The sequence below is a fragment of the Oxyura jamaicensis genome, chromosome 8 (genome assembly GCF_011077185.1).
Source record: "Oxyura jamaicensis isolate SHBP4307 breed ruddy duck chromosome 8, BPBGC_Ojam_1.0, whole genome shotgun sequence".
Taxonomy (NCBI): Eukaryota; Metazoa; Chordata; class Aves; order Anseriformes; family Anatidae; genus Oxyura; species Oxyura jamaicensis.
The window spans coordinates 9764674-9782362 of NC_048900.1; the positions used below are offsets into that span (position 1 = coordinate 9764674).

The window sequence follows — 17689 nt, forward strand, 5'->3', positions numbered from 1 at the left end:
GAGTAAGAACCTTCAGCAAAATCTTTTTCAAATTAAAAAGTTGGAAGCTTTGTGCAGATGGATTGAAAACACAAATACCATCAGCAAATTATGAGACCATGAGAACCAGGAAGCAAAACTGATTATGATCAAAAAAAAGTGAAATTCACAAACAAATAAAAGTCTAGTTTCGGCCGTCAAAAGGAGGGCAGCATTCGTAAACTGAGTCAGCGCCCTCCTTCAGCTTCACATGGCTCTTTTTTTCCTTTGTTAATAATAGTAAGCTGATTATTATTATTATTATTTTTTAAATAAAAAGGTTCCAAGTTTGTCTGCATCCAGAAGATCTAGAAATTTATGTTAAAACCAAATATTTTTTCCACTTCTAATTGTAGGATTCAGAGATGCAGGAAAAACACCAGCGTGAGAAACTCGACCGAAAAATCACGCACCAGCTAGTCTGAGAGTGAAATTAAAAAGAGGCAACATGCATGGAAAGAAGTGAATGAAGCTTTTAACTGTTTCTTTGTGTTTGTTACCTGGCCTGCTATCCAAGCTTTATCCCAAAGAACGTGGTTCACCCTTCCTGCAAGGAGCCTCTAGGACACACACGGCACTGCTGGCACGCATAAAGATTTCTCCCGCAAGAACACTGCTGAATTTTTCATGCACACAGCCCAAATGACAAGTGCCTTAAAAATAACATTGACCCAATCCCCAGTTTTTTCCATGTCAGCTGCTGGAAGATGAGGACTTCGGTGCAGAAAGCCCTTCCTGGCAGCAGTGTGCAGGGATGCTCACCGCTGCTGGGGGGGGTTAAAGGCAGCGGCTGCTTTGCCCCACTCGCCTGTAACCCGTGGGCAGAAGCAGCCCCTTCCTCCCCGCAGACTCTCCCTTTGCCCACCAGTTCCAAAGGACAAGCGAGGAAGAAAATATGAGCTGCTAGATTTAATCAAATCTCTGCTCCAAAAGCGCTTTCTTCCTTCTTTTCTATTCTTTGTCCATCCCGGGTTGCCAGGCTCAGCATCTTCTGGGAATAAGGGCTGTGTTTTCTTAACAAAAGAGCCACTTAGGACTTGAAGATAAAATAAAGGTTTGCAAAGAAAACCCTGCAGTCCCTGGCGCTTCCTCTCACTTTCCCCTGCGCCTCGGCAGCCCTCGGAGCTGCTCTCCCCTTCCCAAAGCGGTGGCAGAGCTTTTCCACCTCTTTTTAACAATTCAAATGTCTTTTTTTGTGTGGGGTGGGGAGGCACCACTGCACCGCAGACACTCTCGGGATCAGCAAAAAAAGGAGAAACCATTCAACCTCTACACAAACCCTTCCCCTCCCGCAGCAACTGCACTTGCTCTGCTTAAAAAGAGGGAATTAACAGTCTAAATACCAGCCATGTGGGAGCAGACCAAAGGTCCTTCAGCTCAGGATCCTGTCTCAGACAGCCTCTAATGACAGACAGAGGCAGCGATGGGGCGATCTCTGCCCCGGTTCATCCCTCCTGCCCCCAGAAGCCACGGCTCTGAGCCGGTGATGCACGGCAGCAGTGACAAGCCAACCCCGGCTCCTGTCCTCCCTCTGTTTGCCTTCTCCTTTTTTTAAAACCATTTCTGTATCTAGCCTCTGCAGAACCCTGGTACAAGACCCGTCGTCGTGCCAGCTGGGGAAAGCAGCCCTTCCTCGTGCTCTCACCCCGCAAGGAGCGAGATGAAGCCAGCATGGATGCTCTGCCTGCCCCATCCCGAGCAGAGGAAAGAAACTCACCTCCTCCCCACTGCCCCACCAGGGGTTTCTGCTCCCCAGGGAAGCTTTTTTGGTGCTGAGGGATCACAATGCCTGCTGAGCCAGAAGCAGCGGTGGGGAGCGGCAGGCTGCCTGGGCCCTGGCTGTAATTTTGAAGCTGCCCCGACAGCCCGAGCTCGGCTGCCAGCCTGGGAGAGATTCGCAGCCCCCAGACCTCCACCTCTTTTATACAGAAGAGAAATTGAAGGGCAGTAATAACTCCAATATGCAGAACTTGTGCACGTACCGGATCAAAGCGGGCTTTAGTCATTCCTCACAAAAGAAAGGCGAGCACAACAATTTTTCTTTTGCTGCTCAGGCTTTCTCCACGTCGTTTTATGAGCCGTCAACAGCCAGGCTCAAATAAACAAAACAAAACAAAAAAGCAGATGGCAAAAAATGCCATCTTTAAAACTAGTTAATAGCTCACCAGCTCTGGGTTTGGAGAAGTAATCCCGCTCAGAGCGATGAGCTTTGGGAACCCACCGACAGGTTTCTGCCACCACCAAAGGGCAGGGGAGCAAGGAGAGCTGGCAAGGAGAGCCCAGCGAGTCCTCTCTGCTGATCTGGGACTGCATTTTTATCCTGGTTTTAGCTGGAGTCAACGGAAACCCTGCTACCAAAGCAAGCGTTGGCGGCATCTTACCAGGTGGCTTTGCAATGAGGAGCAAGTCAGAGTCCTCCCGGCTGAAGGGCAGAGGCTGGGAGGGTCACAATGAATTTTATCAGTTTGTGAGGTATGGTTTTCACAGCTACAATTCAAACTGAAGTCAGTGAGTGACAGTTTCGCAGCACCACTGAAAATAAAAATCAGTCCCTTAATACACTGACATTTCTCCCTGTCTATGCTACAATCAGAGCTACTCCCAGAAAAAGTTTTTCTTTTTTTTAAATACGAAAAAAGCTTTCTCCTCAACCCCTTCCAAATGAATTCATGGTAACGTAGCCCCTCCAAACTCCAAATAAAACCTTTTGTCATTTATGTGTCAAGCTTTTTCCCCCGTAATGTCATGTTGCACGAGAATCCTTTGGGTTTGCACCCCGCTTCGGGACAGAAACCAGCCGCAGACTGACTTTCCCCCGGGTCAGCAGATCATTTCCAGTATTCCTGCGACATTCCACAGCTCCTCCAAAAGGCTCTCACCTCCTCTCCCTTCGTAACGCGGAGCATAACTGAGTCCTGTGTTAGCTTTTCCGCTGAACCAGCTCTCATTTTTCACCGAGAAAAGCTCAAACCTCCGCACCGCTGCCCAGCTCTCACGCAGCCCTTTTCTTGCAGGCACTGCAAAGCACTTCACAAAACACACACCACGGGTGGGGAAACTGAGGCACGGAGATGCACAGGGTCTGCTAAACACATCAGCGAGTGAGCCAGAGAGCCCAGATGACAGCTCTGCCCAATAAACCAGAGAGAATTTATCCCCGGTATTTATTTTTTGCTTACTTTAGAATACTTTTAAAACTTTCTAATTCACCGCAACGGCATTAAAACTTTTACTGCATTCAGGGAACTGCTGATTTATTTTAAGCTGGAGTTTGGTCCCTGCCCAGCAATGCTGGCTGGGAAACACACCCTCGGACCGTGATTTTAGTCCGGTTCATGCTCGAAGAGCAGGGTGGGTGTCAGGGAAACGCAGCTCCTCTTTTCCACGCTGACCAAGCCAGCTCAGCGACTGGCAATGGGCAGCACCAGGAGCAAAGCAGGTCCAAATAAAATATGATTAACGAAACTGGGGGGGGGGGGGGGCGAAAAAAAAAAAAAAAAGAGAGACGTTTGCATAACTCGTTGGTTAGTATCACGGGGACTCTCTGGCCGCAGCGGCACAGGGAGCCGAATCATGGGGGAGCGGCGATCGCTGCCTTCCTTCCCCACCAAACCACGCACCTTTAGGGCCAGAAATTTAATTTGGCTCCTGGGAAGGGGCATTTTTAAAGCCGTTTTCCCTGCAGTCGTTGTCGCGTCCTGGCCAGGCTCTCCGGGAAGGAAGTGGGACAAGTCCCCTCGGCTTTGCCCTTGGGGTCCCACGGGGTGGAGATGCGGGGAGCGGCTGCTTTCTTGTAGGGCTCTCCTTTTCCAAGGCCGGTTTCCCTCTCGGCACGGCTCCGGGAACCCGACAAGGCGAGGAAGCCCCGTCGGAGCCCCGGGGGGCAGAGGGAGGAAGGCGGCTGCCGGCTGCGGGTCGGGCTCCTCGCCCCCGGAGCCTCGGCGGTGCCGGGAGGGGGGCGCAGCGGGGAGGGCTCCCCCCTGTAGCCGGGGGGTCGTGGGACTTAGGGAGGGGGTCGGTGTCCGGCTCCGTTCCCTTCTCCCCCGCTGACACCGCGGCGCTGCCGCTCGTTTACTGCGGCCGCCGGCGAGAGGCGAAAAAAGAAAAACGAAAAGCGAGATTTTCGTCGGGTTTTCGTTTTTCGTCTCTCGTTGGCGGCCTGGCCACCCCCGGGGGGGCTCCTGGAGAGCCCTCGGAAGCGAGCCCGTGTCCGTATCCACGTCCGTGCCCGCGCCCGAAAAATCGCAACGAAAATCGCGCCCAGTCCCTGTGCCCGCGGATACATACGTATATACAGACGTTCCTTTCTTTTTTTCTTTTTTTTTTTTTTTTTTTTTTTTTTTAACCGAAACGAAGGTAATAAAGGATCGGGGTCGGGGGGAGAGGGGGGGGAGATTTGCGCACCTACCTCGCCCCACTCCTCCGCGGCTCGCCCCTCTCCTAGCGCTGCGCTCGGAAACTACGGCGCAAGGCTGCGCCCGTTCCCCGGCGCGACGGGAGCCGGGGGGGGGGGCGGGAAGCCCGGAGCCGGGAGAAACAGGGCAGGAGGCGGCCGGCGGCTCCGTTTTGCGTTCCCGCAAGTCCCCTCGGGCTGTTTGCGAGGGCAAAGCCGTCGGAAAATCGCTCTGCGGGTCCCAACCGGAGCCGCGAGGTGCTCCGAGCTCCGACGGGATGGATGGAGAGGGAGGGATGGAGGGAAGTATGGATGAATGAAGGGATGGATAGAGGAAAGGATGGAGGGATAGAGGGATGGATCCTGCCGACCCCGTCCCGCCGAGTCCCGCGCTCAGCTCCCCGGCAGGCGATGTGCTCGGGGGCTCAGCCCGTGTCCCCGGGGGGTTCCCCCCACACTTACTGTCCTGCTGCGGGGTGTCGCTGCCACTGGTCAGCCCGGGGGACTCCAACAAGCTCCGGCCAGGCTCGCCGCCACCCTCGTCCGCCTGGGCGGCCACCATGTCGCCCGCCTCCTCCAGGTCCAGCAGGTGGCTCACGGAGAAGTTCTTCTTGCCTTGTAAATTGTCCAGGCCGGCGGGGCCGTCGAGGCGGGCGGGCAGCAGGGCCTGCCTCTCCATGGCGTGGGCATAGCTGGACGCCATGGTGCAGAGCGGGGCTTTTCTGCCCTCGCCCCCCCCGGAGCCCACCGCCCCCGCTCCCCCCCAGCCGCCGGCCCTTCGAGGAGGGGAGGGGGGGAGGGGGGAAGCGCACGGCCCCAGGTGGGGGGGAGACACGGGGACCCGACGGGATGGAGAGCTGCAGGGACCGGCTTTAAAACATGCCGGGGAGGGGGAAAGGCAAAGCGGCCGGCTCGGGGCGCCGGGAGCTGCCGGCGGCCGGGAGGCGCACGGGGGCTGTGGGGCCGCTGGGGCGGGTGCGCCCCGTCCCTCCGCCTTCCCCTCCCGGCGGCTCCCGGCCCTTCCCTTCCCCTCCCTTCCCTTCCCCTTCCTCCGCCCCTGCCCTCCCCTCCGCCCCGCACTTCAAACGCCGGGGGCGGCCCCGCCGCGCTCCGGGCCCCCCCTCCCGGGACGTGGCACCGGCCCCCGGTCCTGGTGCTGAGCCTCGGTTCGTGCTGGGGAGCCCCCGGAGCGGGGGGGGGGGTGGAGAAGCGAGCGGTGCCCTCCGCCGGGGGGCCCCCGCTCGGCGGCCGGAGCACGGTGGGCACGGCCGCTGGGGGAGAGGAGAGGAGCAGGGGGGAGAGAAGTCGCGAAACGGAGAGCTGGGGATGGAAAAGCGGTAGGGAGAAGGGGAAGAGGAACAGCGAAGGGGAGAGGGAAAGGGGAAAAATACTGGAAGGGGGAGAAAAAGCGCAACGGAGAAGCAAGAAACAGAAAAGAGGCAAGAAATAGCAAAAGCGAAATAGCAAAAGGAGAGCAAAAGTGAAATAGCAGGAGAGAAATAGGGGAAAAAAGGAACCAACCCACCAAAAAGAACTAAAAGCAAAACAGCAGAGAAGAGAGAAAGACGGGAAGGAGGCACAGAGGACACGCTCGGCTCCCCAAGCCAGCGAGCAGAGAGGTCCCAGGGCCCAGCAGGTCCTGGTGGCCGAGGGCACACGGGTGCAGGCAGCACCCCTAAGCCCTTGCTCGCTGCAGAAGGGCCCAGAGAGCAGCCCCGTCGGCGCTGAGCGGGGCTGCTGGCGCTGGCCACACTCCCACCAGGCCGGGAAAGGTCCCCACGTCCCTGTGGCTGGAGCCTGGGCTCCGAGCTGCCACAGCCAGCCCAGAATTTCCATCCCCCCTGATCTGGGGAAAGAACATTTGATGCCATCAAAGGGCTCCAGATTGAAAACAGATGTGCTTCCCCGAGCCTCTCCATGCATTTAATTAAGGCACAGGCATGGAGGAGACATTTTCATCATTAGTTTGCTTTCAGCCCCCCCGCGGCCCCCCAGCCCTCCAGTCCCAGTTTACCCTTTGCAGTCTCCAAGACCCAAATGAGCGTGGCAGGGCTCTGCCGCCCACAGCTCGGGGGCTGAGCAATGCAAGCACTGGGGTGAAGCCGTGCGTGTGCAGGGGAGGACGTGGGCATACGTACACCCAAAATGCTGTGTGTGCATCTTCCTACACAGCTGTGCATGCCTCACCACGTGCTGGTGAGTCCCTGGATGGGTTCTGGATGGGTGTCAGCATAAGGGACCATTTCTGAAGGGCATCCTACAGCACATGCCCACGTGTTGGGTGGGGAAGGAGCCGTCTCTTCCCACAGCCGTGTGCTCTCAGAGCCCAGCATGCCCAGGACAGCGAGGGTCTCCAGCCTGAGACACAACGGGGGTGTACACAATCCCTTGCTCTGAAGGACAGTGATCTGCCCTGTGCATGAAACAGCCTTTTCTCAGCTTCTGCCTTTCCCAGGGATTTGGCTGCCTTCTTTCTTGGTGAGCCTGCTTTTACCCCCTTTCTCCCTCAAATCAATTTTGCAGCTGGCCTGGCTTCTATGAGTAGGTGCAGGGGAGTCCCAGCCACACATGTCCCCTTTCCAGTGGGGAAAGGCTGCTCAGCCCCAGACAACCTCTGCCGCAGCAGAAGCCACAGAAAACAAAAGAGCAACTCTGTGCTCCCTTCACTCACATCCTTCCCAGGTATGAAGCATTTCCCTTTCTTTATCACAGACCCCCATCATTCAGACAACCCTTTCCCCAGGAGCTCAACCTGATATGAGCTGGCGCCCTGGACGATGGTGAAAGCACGTTGGTGCTGCGGGTCACCACATCAACACGTGCATCTGCTACCATGGCAGAATCCCTCCTGCAAGTTCACAGAGGGGCCCAGCTCTGAGCTAGGCTCTGTGGCATTACCCCGAGATGAGCCATGAGAGCCCCCCGTACACACAGCACCCACAGGCTGAATAGCAATGTAGTTATAGCACCAGCTCAGGGCAGGATTAGTGCAGCATCCGTGATACCCTGCTCCACGTAGAGCATAGTTTACCCTTGTGAAGCTCGATGAAGGCAGAGGTAGCGGCAATGAAGAAGTTCCAGCAGGAGAAGGTTTTGGAACATGCTCTTTGTAGCAGGGTGTCCTGTTGTACTGGTGATCAGCCAAAGCTTGCATGGCTGGGATGGGAGAAGGCGCCTTGTCATGTACAGGAAATAGGTCACAGAGCATGAGGAGCCCTAGCTGTAGTTTGATTCCTTTGTTCCACCAGTCCTCTTTGCAGGACAAGCATGTACCACCCCTTCATTAGCTGTTTCCTTTAACTTGGATTCAAAGTTCTAGAAAAGCTTTATATTGAGGCAAAGACTGTCACCTTACCTGAATGCTCACGGGCATCGCCTTCTGGTTTTCATCTTGTCCAACTCCAGCAGAAGAGGATGGGGCATTTGTACCCAACTCAGGTGCTTCAGTTTCTTCCTGCGTGTGTCCAATGGGCAGCCCACGCGCTTGCTCTGCTTCCAGGGGTTTCTGCAGGATGAACAGCCATAGGGAAGTTATGGGCCACATCATGGTCTGCTGTAATCCAGAGATCTGCACACACTTGCTCACACTTCAGATAAGGAAATGACCCAGAGCCCTGCCCCCAAAACCTGTCTCCTACCCTGTAGCCACCTCTGATGCTCAGAAAAGACGAGGCAGAGACCACAAACTCTGATTTCCCCCTCTTCTTTCCCCAGTTGCAGATCAAGAAGGGGAACACCAAGGATCTTCAGTTCTGCACAGGACCAGCAGCAGTCTTCCTTCTGCCTTCTTTCCAACAGCGATTTGCAAGTTCCGCCAGCAGTGGCAGTCTCTAACTCGAGTGTCCATCCTAATTCCTGCAATTTCCCACGACAGCCAGCACTTGGCAGTTCCCGTGGATCCCAGCTCCAATAATATGGGCTACCCAAGCACGGTGTAAACCCTCAGAAATGTTCCCTTCGCCTTCACATCTGCCTGGTCAGGGGCTTCCTCGCACCTACAGCCACATCTTCTGCACCAGCTACCACATCACACGTCTTTCCTAGCAGAGATTGCTACTTGCTTCAGGTGACCTAAATATCATCTCTTCTACCCTAGTTAAAGAAAAAAAAAAAAAAAAAAAAAAAAGCACAACAAAAAACCAACAGGCAGAAGAACCTGTGGACACACAGGTGTGGATTTTCAGTTATCTGAAAATATCCCCAGTGTTGTGCTCAGGTGAAGCATTTTGCTCCGGAAGGGAAACTAGCTCTGGTGCCTCTTCCCTACCTCATTTTCATGGAAGTTGTGAGCGAGGGATGTCTTACAGCTCTTTTCCAACCTGCCAAATTAGTTTCATCCTAGCAGTTCAAAAATAATATTGCCGGAGGTGAGCAGGGGAAGGAAGAGCTAAGAGGCAGCACAACTGCACTAGCTTGTGCTCTTCGGAAAGGAAAGCAAAATGAACAAGCGATTTCTTACTGCTCTGTGCTCCTTGGCCGTAACCGTGCGAGGTGCTCAGCTATTCCAAGGAATGCCGGGTGCCCTCCAGCCCTGCTCTCCTGAGCCCTTTGGCCAGGAGCCCAGCCCTCTGCTCCGCAAAACTTCAGCCTCAGCTCCCTAGGGCAAGCCGGTGAGCGGCATCACATCAGAGCAGCTCTGCTGCCAGCCACTTGCGAGGCTGCACCCACCCCGTCCCACCCCTTGCCCAGCCCTGCAATATCCCCACTGCTGGGCTCTGCTGCCAGTATCTCATGCTGGGGAGCCAAACCAGAGCTCTGCAGCCCTGGAAGTTTTTTTTTCCCTTCTCCCTGACGCACCAGTTCACTGAAATGTCTGGTCTGGGGCTCTTTGCACTTGCTCCACCCAGGACTGGGTATGAACTATGCAGAGCTGGAGACAGAGAGCACCTGCAGGAGGATGTGTGTGCATAGAAATGCATCACACGTGTGTGTGTTCAGGCAGGTATGAACCCATTTCCAGCCTGGCAGCCCTCTTCCCCCAGACTCCTGCTGCACACTTGGGCCAAAGCTCCCTCTTTCCTTCCCTACGCAGAGGTGCGTTAGTAGATCTGTGGGGATCAGGTAGTCTACGGCCGTTTTAAGCCGTAAACTCAACGTCAGGGGTTCTTCTAATCCCAAACATCTTGATGTCATCTGGAAATGCCATGAGCAGTTTATAATTAGGGTTTAGCATGCAGATTAATACCAGCAGCTCCAGGGTGAACAGACCATCAGAGTCTAATCAAAGCTTAAATGGGGCAGCAATTTAAAACTGAGATTTATTATTCCTCTGCATAATATTCTGAACCAGGGGCTGAGTTCACCTCGCACACAATCATTCCTGGAAGTGCTATCACAGCTCCAGTTGGAGCGAGGTGGCTTGTTACTGGTTCACGGGGGTGATAAATGCTGGGCTTCGGGAACTTATTTGGGAATCACAACATTGGCACCGCATAAGATTTAGAACCTGAGGCAGAAGAGTGCTCACATGTGTGCACAAGGCATGGGCTCCAGCTCCACGAGGATGGTGGGGCAAGGCTGTGCACTCCCGTTTCTTTGCTGTGCACCAGCTGCAATGAGGGAGGTGGCCCCGGGACACCAGCTACGGGGTTCTCTCCTTCCTCCAGGTGAGGAAGGATGTCCCTTGCCTCATCATCTGTGAAACACAAGAGGACGAGGGGGCTGGGAGAGTGGCAATTTGTTCATCGGTTTGTTTGCACAACTCCCAGTTTTTAGGTTTCAAGACAGACTGAGTTTCAATTGTTGCCACCTAGCTTCCAACAGAGACAACAAGCAAATTTACCAGCTGGCAAAGGCAAGAACTAGTTTTCTTTTTTATTTATTTATTTATTTATTTTTTTTTATTTTTTCAAAAGCTTTCCACCAAGTAGGAGAGGGGCTGTGAGGAAGGGAATGTTCCCATGTCATTGCTGCAGAGAGGCACTTACCAACATCACTGTAGGACATGGGTGCCACCCGAAACAAGGATGTCCTGCAAAAATCTGCTCTCTGACAGCTCCCGTGGCACTGCCAGCACAAACTCCTGCCCCAAAAGCTTTGTTCCAGCTCCTGGGTGCTGAGCAGCTGGGCTGGCAGTGGTGGTGCCAGCAGTGTCAGACCACATGAGCAGTGATGGGGCAGGGTCCTGCAGGAGGATGGCGCTCGTCCCTGTCATGCTAAGCCTGCTCCATCCCCTGCAAGGATTTTGGTGGGGTTACTTGCCTCTGGAGCAAGGACTCTGCCTAGGAAGAAATCAAGCTGTGGCCCTTTCAGGTTGCCCACTAGCCCACCACGGCCACCTGGGGGCACTGAGATGGCCACCAGGGTCTGCCTGCCACCAGCTAACCAGAGCTAGGCACACTGAAGCTGGGCTGAGCCGTGTGTTCCCAAGGGCTCAGACCTGAGCTGGCTCCAGAGCTCCCAGCATAAGGAGCCACGGGTTTGGATAAGCCAGCCGTTTAACCGGGGTTTTATTACCAGGCAGGGTAACAAAAGCACTCAGAGGTCACCCGGGAACTTTAATCAGCTCCAAGGGTCACTGGGTACCTGGCCTAGACGGCACAAGGGCAGGGCCCAGGGCACGCAAATAAATAAATAGATGTATTGAAACCACCTCCACTCTTCCAAATGATTGCCTCCCTCTCTCCCCCTCTCCATGCACGTTATAAAGATCCATGCTCTTTACAATCAGACGCTCAAATGGCCCTAATTTCCCCAGCAGAAACTCCGAGATCTCCTGCAAATTTAGCTAGGACGTTTATCCACAAGCTAAAAAAAAAAAAAAAAAAAAAAAAACAAACCCTAAAAAACGTCTCACTGCTGGAGATGAAAGTTCAGTCTGCTGGACTGCTCTTGGGCTGGATATCAGATATCCCAAACCCTGGGGAGAGAAAGTGTCCCACCAGCTTCTCTCCCCTGCAGGAAAAAAAAAACCTCCCATAATCAGAGTCTGGGCAGACAAATTGGCACCACTGTTTTCGTCTTTTCTCCCTCCACCCCCCCGCCCCCCCGGCTTTCTGGAAGAGGACTAACCCTTCAGAGCACAGTCGCAACTCACAAATATTTGTGGGTATTATATTGCAAGAGGGAAAAAATGCAAAGGAAGGTAACTGTTAAAAGCTTAGTCCCTCTCCAATGGAAAGCAGCTTTATGCATGTCCATAAATCTCCTTTGTAAGTGGTCATTAAAATTGTGTCTTGTTTAATTTTTTTTTTAATCTCGTTTAAACACTTTCTCTCATCTTGCAAACGAATGATGTCATTGGCAGGCCCGGTAATGAACTGAAAAAAAAAAAAAAAAAGTCACTTTTCTAATGTTTTGGGGTCTCTCTCCAAAAGCAAACATTTCAATACCAGTCCAGTAACCCAGCCAAGTATTTAAGCATGTGCTTAACAACAACTTGCATTTAAGTGCCTTGCTCCCTCAGGGACATCTGTCCACACTCATCTTCATGCACAAATGATGTGTTTAAAAAGAAGAGCATGTTTAATCTATTGCAGGATGAGGGTCCCAGGTCTGGACTGCCGAGCTGTTGAACTTCTCATCGCATGGGCAGCACGACCAGAACATGACGGAGACCCCAAAACTGCTGCACGTGGGTGTCCCGATGGTCACCGGTCTTCCCTCTTCCTCTACAGTCCTCAGAGTCTCAAGACTGATGCCCTCAGGGTTTCCCACACTGCTGCTTTCTTTAAAACCATCAGATTCACCTCTTCTTTTTGCCCACTTCTCAACGGAGCAGGCTTTCTCCGGCCACAAAGCAAGACCATCAGTAAGCTGCCCTTTGCTTCACACACATGCCCTTCAACCCCAAAACGCTGTTTGGTTGGAAGGCTCCTTGCCGGATACTTGTGCTGTTGGGTTTGGGTGTGTGGCTGAGGTTTTTAGGTTGTTTTTCTCCCCCTCCCTTTTTTTTTTTTTTTTTTTGGAAGCCGTTTTTAATGAAGTGGAAGCAAAACCAAAGAGCAGACTGTGCAAACGGGGGAAAATAAATGCAAAACTTGAAAATGAATAATTGGCGTGGTTTTAATTAAAAAGCGGTTAACTGTTTCGGGGTGAAGAGCATGGGTTGGAGTTGACACCGTCTGAACCCGGGAAGAGCACGTTAAGCTGTTCACCATGCCGCGGGTTAACAAAATGGGAAATAAATACATCCCAGCCACTTGGAAAACTAAACCATCTTTAGGGCTCAGCTGTAAACTTTCTTCAGCAATTTATTAGAGTTCCAGAAAGCACTTGTTGAGTAGCCTTGGCCTGTAATAAATATCAGTCCTTGTTTGTTTGTTTTTGTAATGGGAACAAAACCACATCTTTTTCTTTCTAAAGTGGATAATTTAATTACATGGCAAGAAACACATTCATTGTCCAGAATACCCGGAGAAGATTGCCATGTAACTCGCCGCTCAGCAGAGAGAGGGGGATAGCAGAGCCATCTGATACCCAGAATCATTTTCAGGGAAGATTTTCCTGTCAGCACACATGCTTCCTCTGGAGATGATGCTAGCGCTGGGACCGTCATCACAAACTGGAGGAGGAGACAGGCGGCTCACACGGCGCAAGGAGCTTACCTCTGAGTAAGGCAGCGCTCACCTCAGGGGTCCTGGAGCTTCGGAGGGACAAGGCAGACACAAATGAAAGGGAAGGAGGGAAACAGGGAAGGGAAAGGGATTTGTCTGAGAGGGTCAGAGGTGGCAGGGGGAACTGAGCTGAAGGCCTCTGTTCTCAGCCTGGTATCTGCACTAACCTATTTGTCATCGTCTCCTCCAGAAACTGCAGAGCCTGGGTTTCTGCCTCCTCTGTCAGCAGGGAGCCTGTCACGTCCGTGTGTCAGCCCTGCTCCAGCAGCCCCACTCAGCTGCCTGCTGACACGTTCTGCTTGCCTGGCTGGGGTCCCTTTCAGACTGGTTCCAGCAAAATGGGTCTTGTCTGAAGGCAGCAAAGCACCTCTGTCCCGCATCTCATCTCTTACTCTCTTTCAAACGTAGCTCCAGTCTGAAAATATCAATGTTCCCATCTAGAGGCTGAGATGCTACAACTTTTCTTGCTCTGTCAACCCTTCTGTGGGCACTTGTCCCAGCCTCAGGTGTAGGAGGCAGATAATGGTGGGGCTCAAAAGTACATCTGGAGAGAAATGCAGTAGACGTCCTAGGAGAAATGGGAATGCTTGTGAGCATCCGTCCCTCTCCTTGCCCCTCATTTCTGGGGACCTGCCTGGCAGAAGGAAAAACAGGGGTTGAGCCTTTAAAATCAGCTCTTGGTGGGTTGGATTCACCCATCCTCACCAGGCAGCCTGGCCTTGGGATTAATGCTAGAAAAGTCTCTGAGCCGAACTGGCCGAGGGGGGCACAATCCAGATAAGCAATTACCCAGCACGCATTCCCAGGGACAGCCCAACAATTACGGTCAGCAATAAAAAAATCTGACGGTTGTCAAAACACAGACCCTCATTCCTCCGAGCTCTTCTCGCGGGGCGCAATTAGCGTGCTGATGTGATTAAAGCCACGTTTGGTCCTGTGATAGGAGGGCCAGATGCACCCAGATAACTCCTGAGAAGCCAGACGCTCGAAAGCGAGGCGTTGGTTACCTGATTTGTAGCCAATCAAGTGGAAATCAACCATTCCTGTCCACATAGCTACATCATGCCGTTAAACAGCCAAAAACTCTTCTCTTACATGTCTTTGAGGGAGATGAATTCCATATGGCCCAGAGAGAGAGCTCAGGCTAGGGATGGAAGGAAGGACAGAAACAGCATTTCTCCAGGACAGAAGACAATAGAAACATTTCCACTGATTCCAATAGGTTCTGAATCAGCGGCTGCAACCAATTTTCCTCCTAAATGGACTTCCATATGTCTAAAAAAGTCTCACAAGCGCTGGAATTTGTTACAGAACAAACCTGTGCTTTATTACTCCTCTCCCCGACTCCTAGCGTTTCTCCCTTGAAATTCCTTGGTCAGCCATTCCTGGGCTTTGGGGTTCGCTTTCGAGAAAGGCATTTGCTTCTAAAGCAAACATTTTCCGTGAAACAGAGAAAAGTCTCCCCCTCTGCCCCCAGACTTCACTTGGCTCCGCTGGGAACTTGTGTCTTAAGCTTCATCCGAAAAAGAAGTGGCTCTATGTGCAGAGGAAAGAGCAGGGAGGAAATCAAGTTCACCAGACCTGAAACCTCCTCTGCTTTACAGATAGCCTCTGAAACGCAGATAGTTGGGCAAAAGCCTAGCAAAGCTGATTTTTAGCAGAAATTTTCCATTTTCCACTTCTCCAAAAACAGAAGAGATTTTATTTTGCCGTCTTTGTGACTGGCATCTTTGAAGATTTTTCTGTTTCCTTCTTTCATTAAGTAGAAACAAAAATTGGCAGCAGTGGACTTTTTCATTTTCATCAAAACCAGTTTTGTAAGGAAAGAGAGCCGCTTTCCTGCCCACCACCTCTGTACTACGTACTACATTTTAAGGGATTGAGGAGCCTATGTACCATTTTCAAAAGCAGTTTAGGCACTAACAGGGACATCTGCACAGCCAGCTTCATGTCTTTGTTCCAGTAACATCGGTAAAGGTTAAGCAGTCAAATACCCTTAACTTGTCCTCAAGAGTCAACGACAGCCAGGCTTCCTACAATGCCTTGAACACAGGGCTTAAGTTTAATTAAATTCCTGAAACCTAACAGAATTTTTAGAACTTACTTCTAACACTGTACGGAAATGACCACAAACATTACAGTTTTCAAATTCATCTATCTGAGCAAAAATTATTTCTATTGCCTTGCAAGAATGAAAACACAGGAAGAAAGTTTCAAAACAACTCCCCCAAGGAACATCCCTAAGGCCCCATTTAATTCACAATTTTAAGAAGTTTTTAAGTTTCCAGAGCATTTTTTAGTTGACGTTAACTTTAGTTCAAGAGTGTTGCTTCGAAATGAAATCTCAAAACATTTCATTACAAAACAAAGCCAAAACTCTTGGACTTCTTTTTCTTCCCTTGCCAGAACAGTTCGTCAAGCTGATGTGAACTCACAAACATTTACAGCCAACCTAAAGCACAATCTTTGGCAAATGAATAATTTGCCTAAAAAAAAAAAAGAGAGTAATTGTCCATTTCTAAGAATAAGGACGAAAAATCTGTCCGTGAGTTTAAGTGCTCGGACTGAACAACGATAGAGTATTTGCCCCGATGACAGAGAATGAGAAATAAATTGTGCTCGTTACTTTACATATATATTTATACATATCTGAAATTTATACACACGCACATACGCACGGCTCCTTCCTTCCAACATGAATGTTTTCAACACAGAAAAAGTAAAGAGAAGAGATTTAGTGCTGATTAGAACAAAAGTCGCACTGTACCTTACAGATTTCAGCATGTCTCATTAAAACTGGGCTTGAAATATACATATCCTTTAATAAATAAAGCTTAAGGTACATAAACACTGCAGCGGATATAAATTATTTTAACCAAAGTATGTAGGGAAAAAAAAAAATTACTGGAACACCATGATCCAGGGCATTTTACAGTAAATTGGACTTCATCAGTGGTTTTGCATTTTTATTTGATTTTGGAGTTCCTCCACTAAAGCTGTAAGTTTTGTAGAGTTTATTTCACACCTTGTAATTTAAAACGTTACACTCCATCGAAATTCCTCTCAAAAAAAGGACCCGAGTAATTAATGTCTTTGGGCTCAACGTTCATTATATCCCACTAGTGTGAAAATTCATAAAAATAAGACATGGGATTAGGAGCTTAACAGCCTCACACATTTGCAGAGCTGCTGCATTGGCAAATATTTCTCTGCCCTTTCGGAGCAGAGCGTTCTCCTGGCTGCTCTTGTTTGTTTCGTTCGATCATCCTGAGTCATTAGAAAGTGCCTGAAAAGAAAGCTCACGTCTCGTGCTCGTTTCTTTTCTTGGAAGCAGATAAATAAAAGTGGCTGGGGCCATTTCTGCCCGTGTTCTTCACCTGTTTTCTTCGTTTGGTGGCAGGATGTGCTTTAACTCCTGATGGAGACAATGAGAATTTTGGCCACCTGCAGCAAGGGGACTCCAGATCCCCCTGGAAGGGAAGCAGGACCTGGGTTTTGGTTACCGAGAGCTGAATTGCTTCCTTCACGAGGACGCCCTGGGTTCTCCTCCCTGATTCCAAGGAGGTGGAACAGCTCCGGGTTGAAACCCAGGCTCCGTTTTGCCCTTGGTGGATTCAGAGATACAGCGGGTGAATTTCTGCAGTAACTTTGACCAGGGCTTAATTTCAGAGGGACATAAACCATTCACAGAGTTGGGTTGAACCTGACAAGCACCTTTTGCCAAAAAAACAAACAAAACCAACAACCGTAGTACAGGAGGCTCTTTTTTAAACTTCAAAACATCTCATTCCAAAATGTTTTCAAAGCAAAGAGGTTGACTTCATGTAGGTGTTTCTGAAATGAGCCTTTTGGAGGTTTCATCGAAAAACCTGACTCTAGAAAAGAAGAAATTAAACTGTAAAATGGAACATTGTGCTTCAGATTAAGCACCGTGTCCTAGGTTGACTCAGTATGTCTGGTTTATCCATTTATTTATTTATTCCTTCTTATTTTAAGATCGTGTTGGTCCCAAACAAACAGAAGTGCTTAATTCCCTGGTCCCCTCCCCCAGGTACTTGAATTTGACCACGGTACAGTGCATCTTTTATTCACCCAGGTTGCAATCACTCACCCCAGGACACGGCTGGCCAGAAACCCTAAGGACCCCAACGGTACAGCTCTCCCTGCGGTGCTGGCTGTTCAAATTCATTCTAAACCAGGCAATTCCTACTCTACTGAAGTCCGTTCCAGATCTGAGTTAATGAGCCTTCTAAAGCTGCTGGTGAGAAATTCCAGCCCAAGATCAAGCCATGCTTTGAACTTGCCACTTGATTTTGGAAGGAATCAAGCTGTCCAGCTTGGACTCAGAGATACCTTAAGTAAGGGGATGGGAAGTCCACAACAAATGTACTCTGGGGCAGAAGGAATCACTGCAAATTGCTGTTGTCATTACTGCATGGGGCTGTGGAAAGGAAAACCTTTGTCCAAGATAGAGAGATCAACTGCTGCATCTCTCCTGGAAATAAATTTGTCGGCAGCAGCTGGGGAAAGTGCATCAGCATTCCAGTCCTTTGCTGCTTTCTGATGTGTAAGGTCACATTCGCATTACCTTTCTGCCAAGTGTTTTTTTGGCTGTAAGATCACCGATCCAGGGAAGGGCCTTTCAGGAAGCTATCAAAAGGATAGCAAGCCAGCAAAAAAAAGAACCACGTTATTTTCCTCTGCACATTTTTAAGCAATGCAA

At 50.8% G+C, this 17689-nt stretch overlaps 2 protein-coding genes across 4 annotated transcripts in view; both read right to left on the bottom strand.

Moving 5' to 3' along the window:
- Positions 1-5411, bottom strand: part of PRRX1 (paired related homeobox 1) — a 36058-nt gene extending 30647 nt beyond the window's left edge. Inside the window, exon 1 of one of the 2 annotated variants that reach the window (XM_035333332.1) lies at positions 4874-5402. In XM_035333332.1, coding sequence (XP_035189223.1) covers positions 4874-5114 — 241 coding nt within the window. In that variant the 5' untranslated portion in view covers positions 5115-5402. Of the gene's footprint in view, positions 1-4873 lie in introns of both variants that reach the window. The other variant, XM_035333333.1, reaches the window with a different exon arrangement.
- A 901-nt stretch (positions 5412-6312) lies between these two features.
- The window catches only part of GORAB (golgin, RAB6 interacting), a 30506-nt gene continuing 19129 nt past the window's right edge, over positions 6313-17689 (bottom strand). The window contains exons 5-6 of one of the 2 annotated variants that reach the window (XM_035333328.1): positions 7767-7916; positions 6313-7567 (exon numbers count right to left, since the gene is read on the bottom strand). In XM_035333328.1, coding sequence (XP_035189219.1) covers positions 7775-7916 — 142 coding nt within the window. In that variant the 3' untranslated portion in view covers positions 6313-7567; positions 7767-7774. Of the gene's footprint in view, positions 7587-7766; positions 7917-17689 lie in introns of both variants that reach the window. The other variant, XM_035333329.1, reaches the window with a different exon arrangement.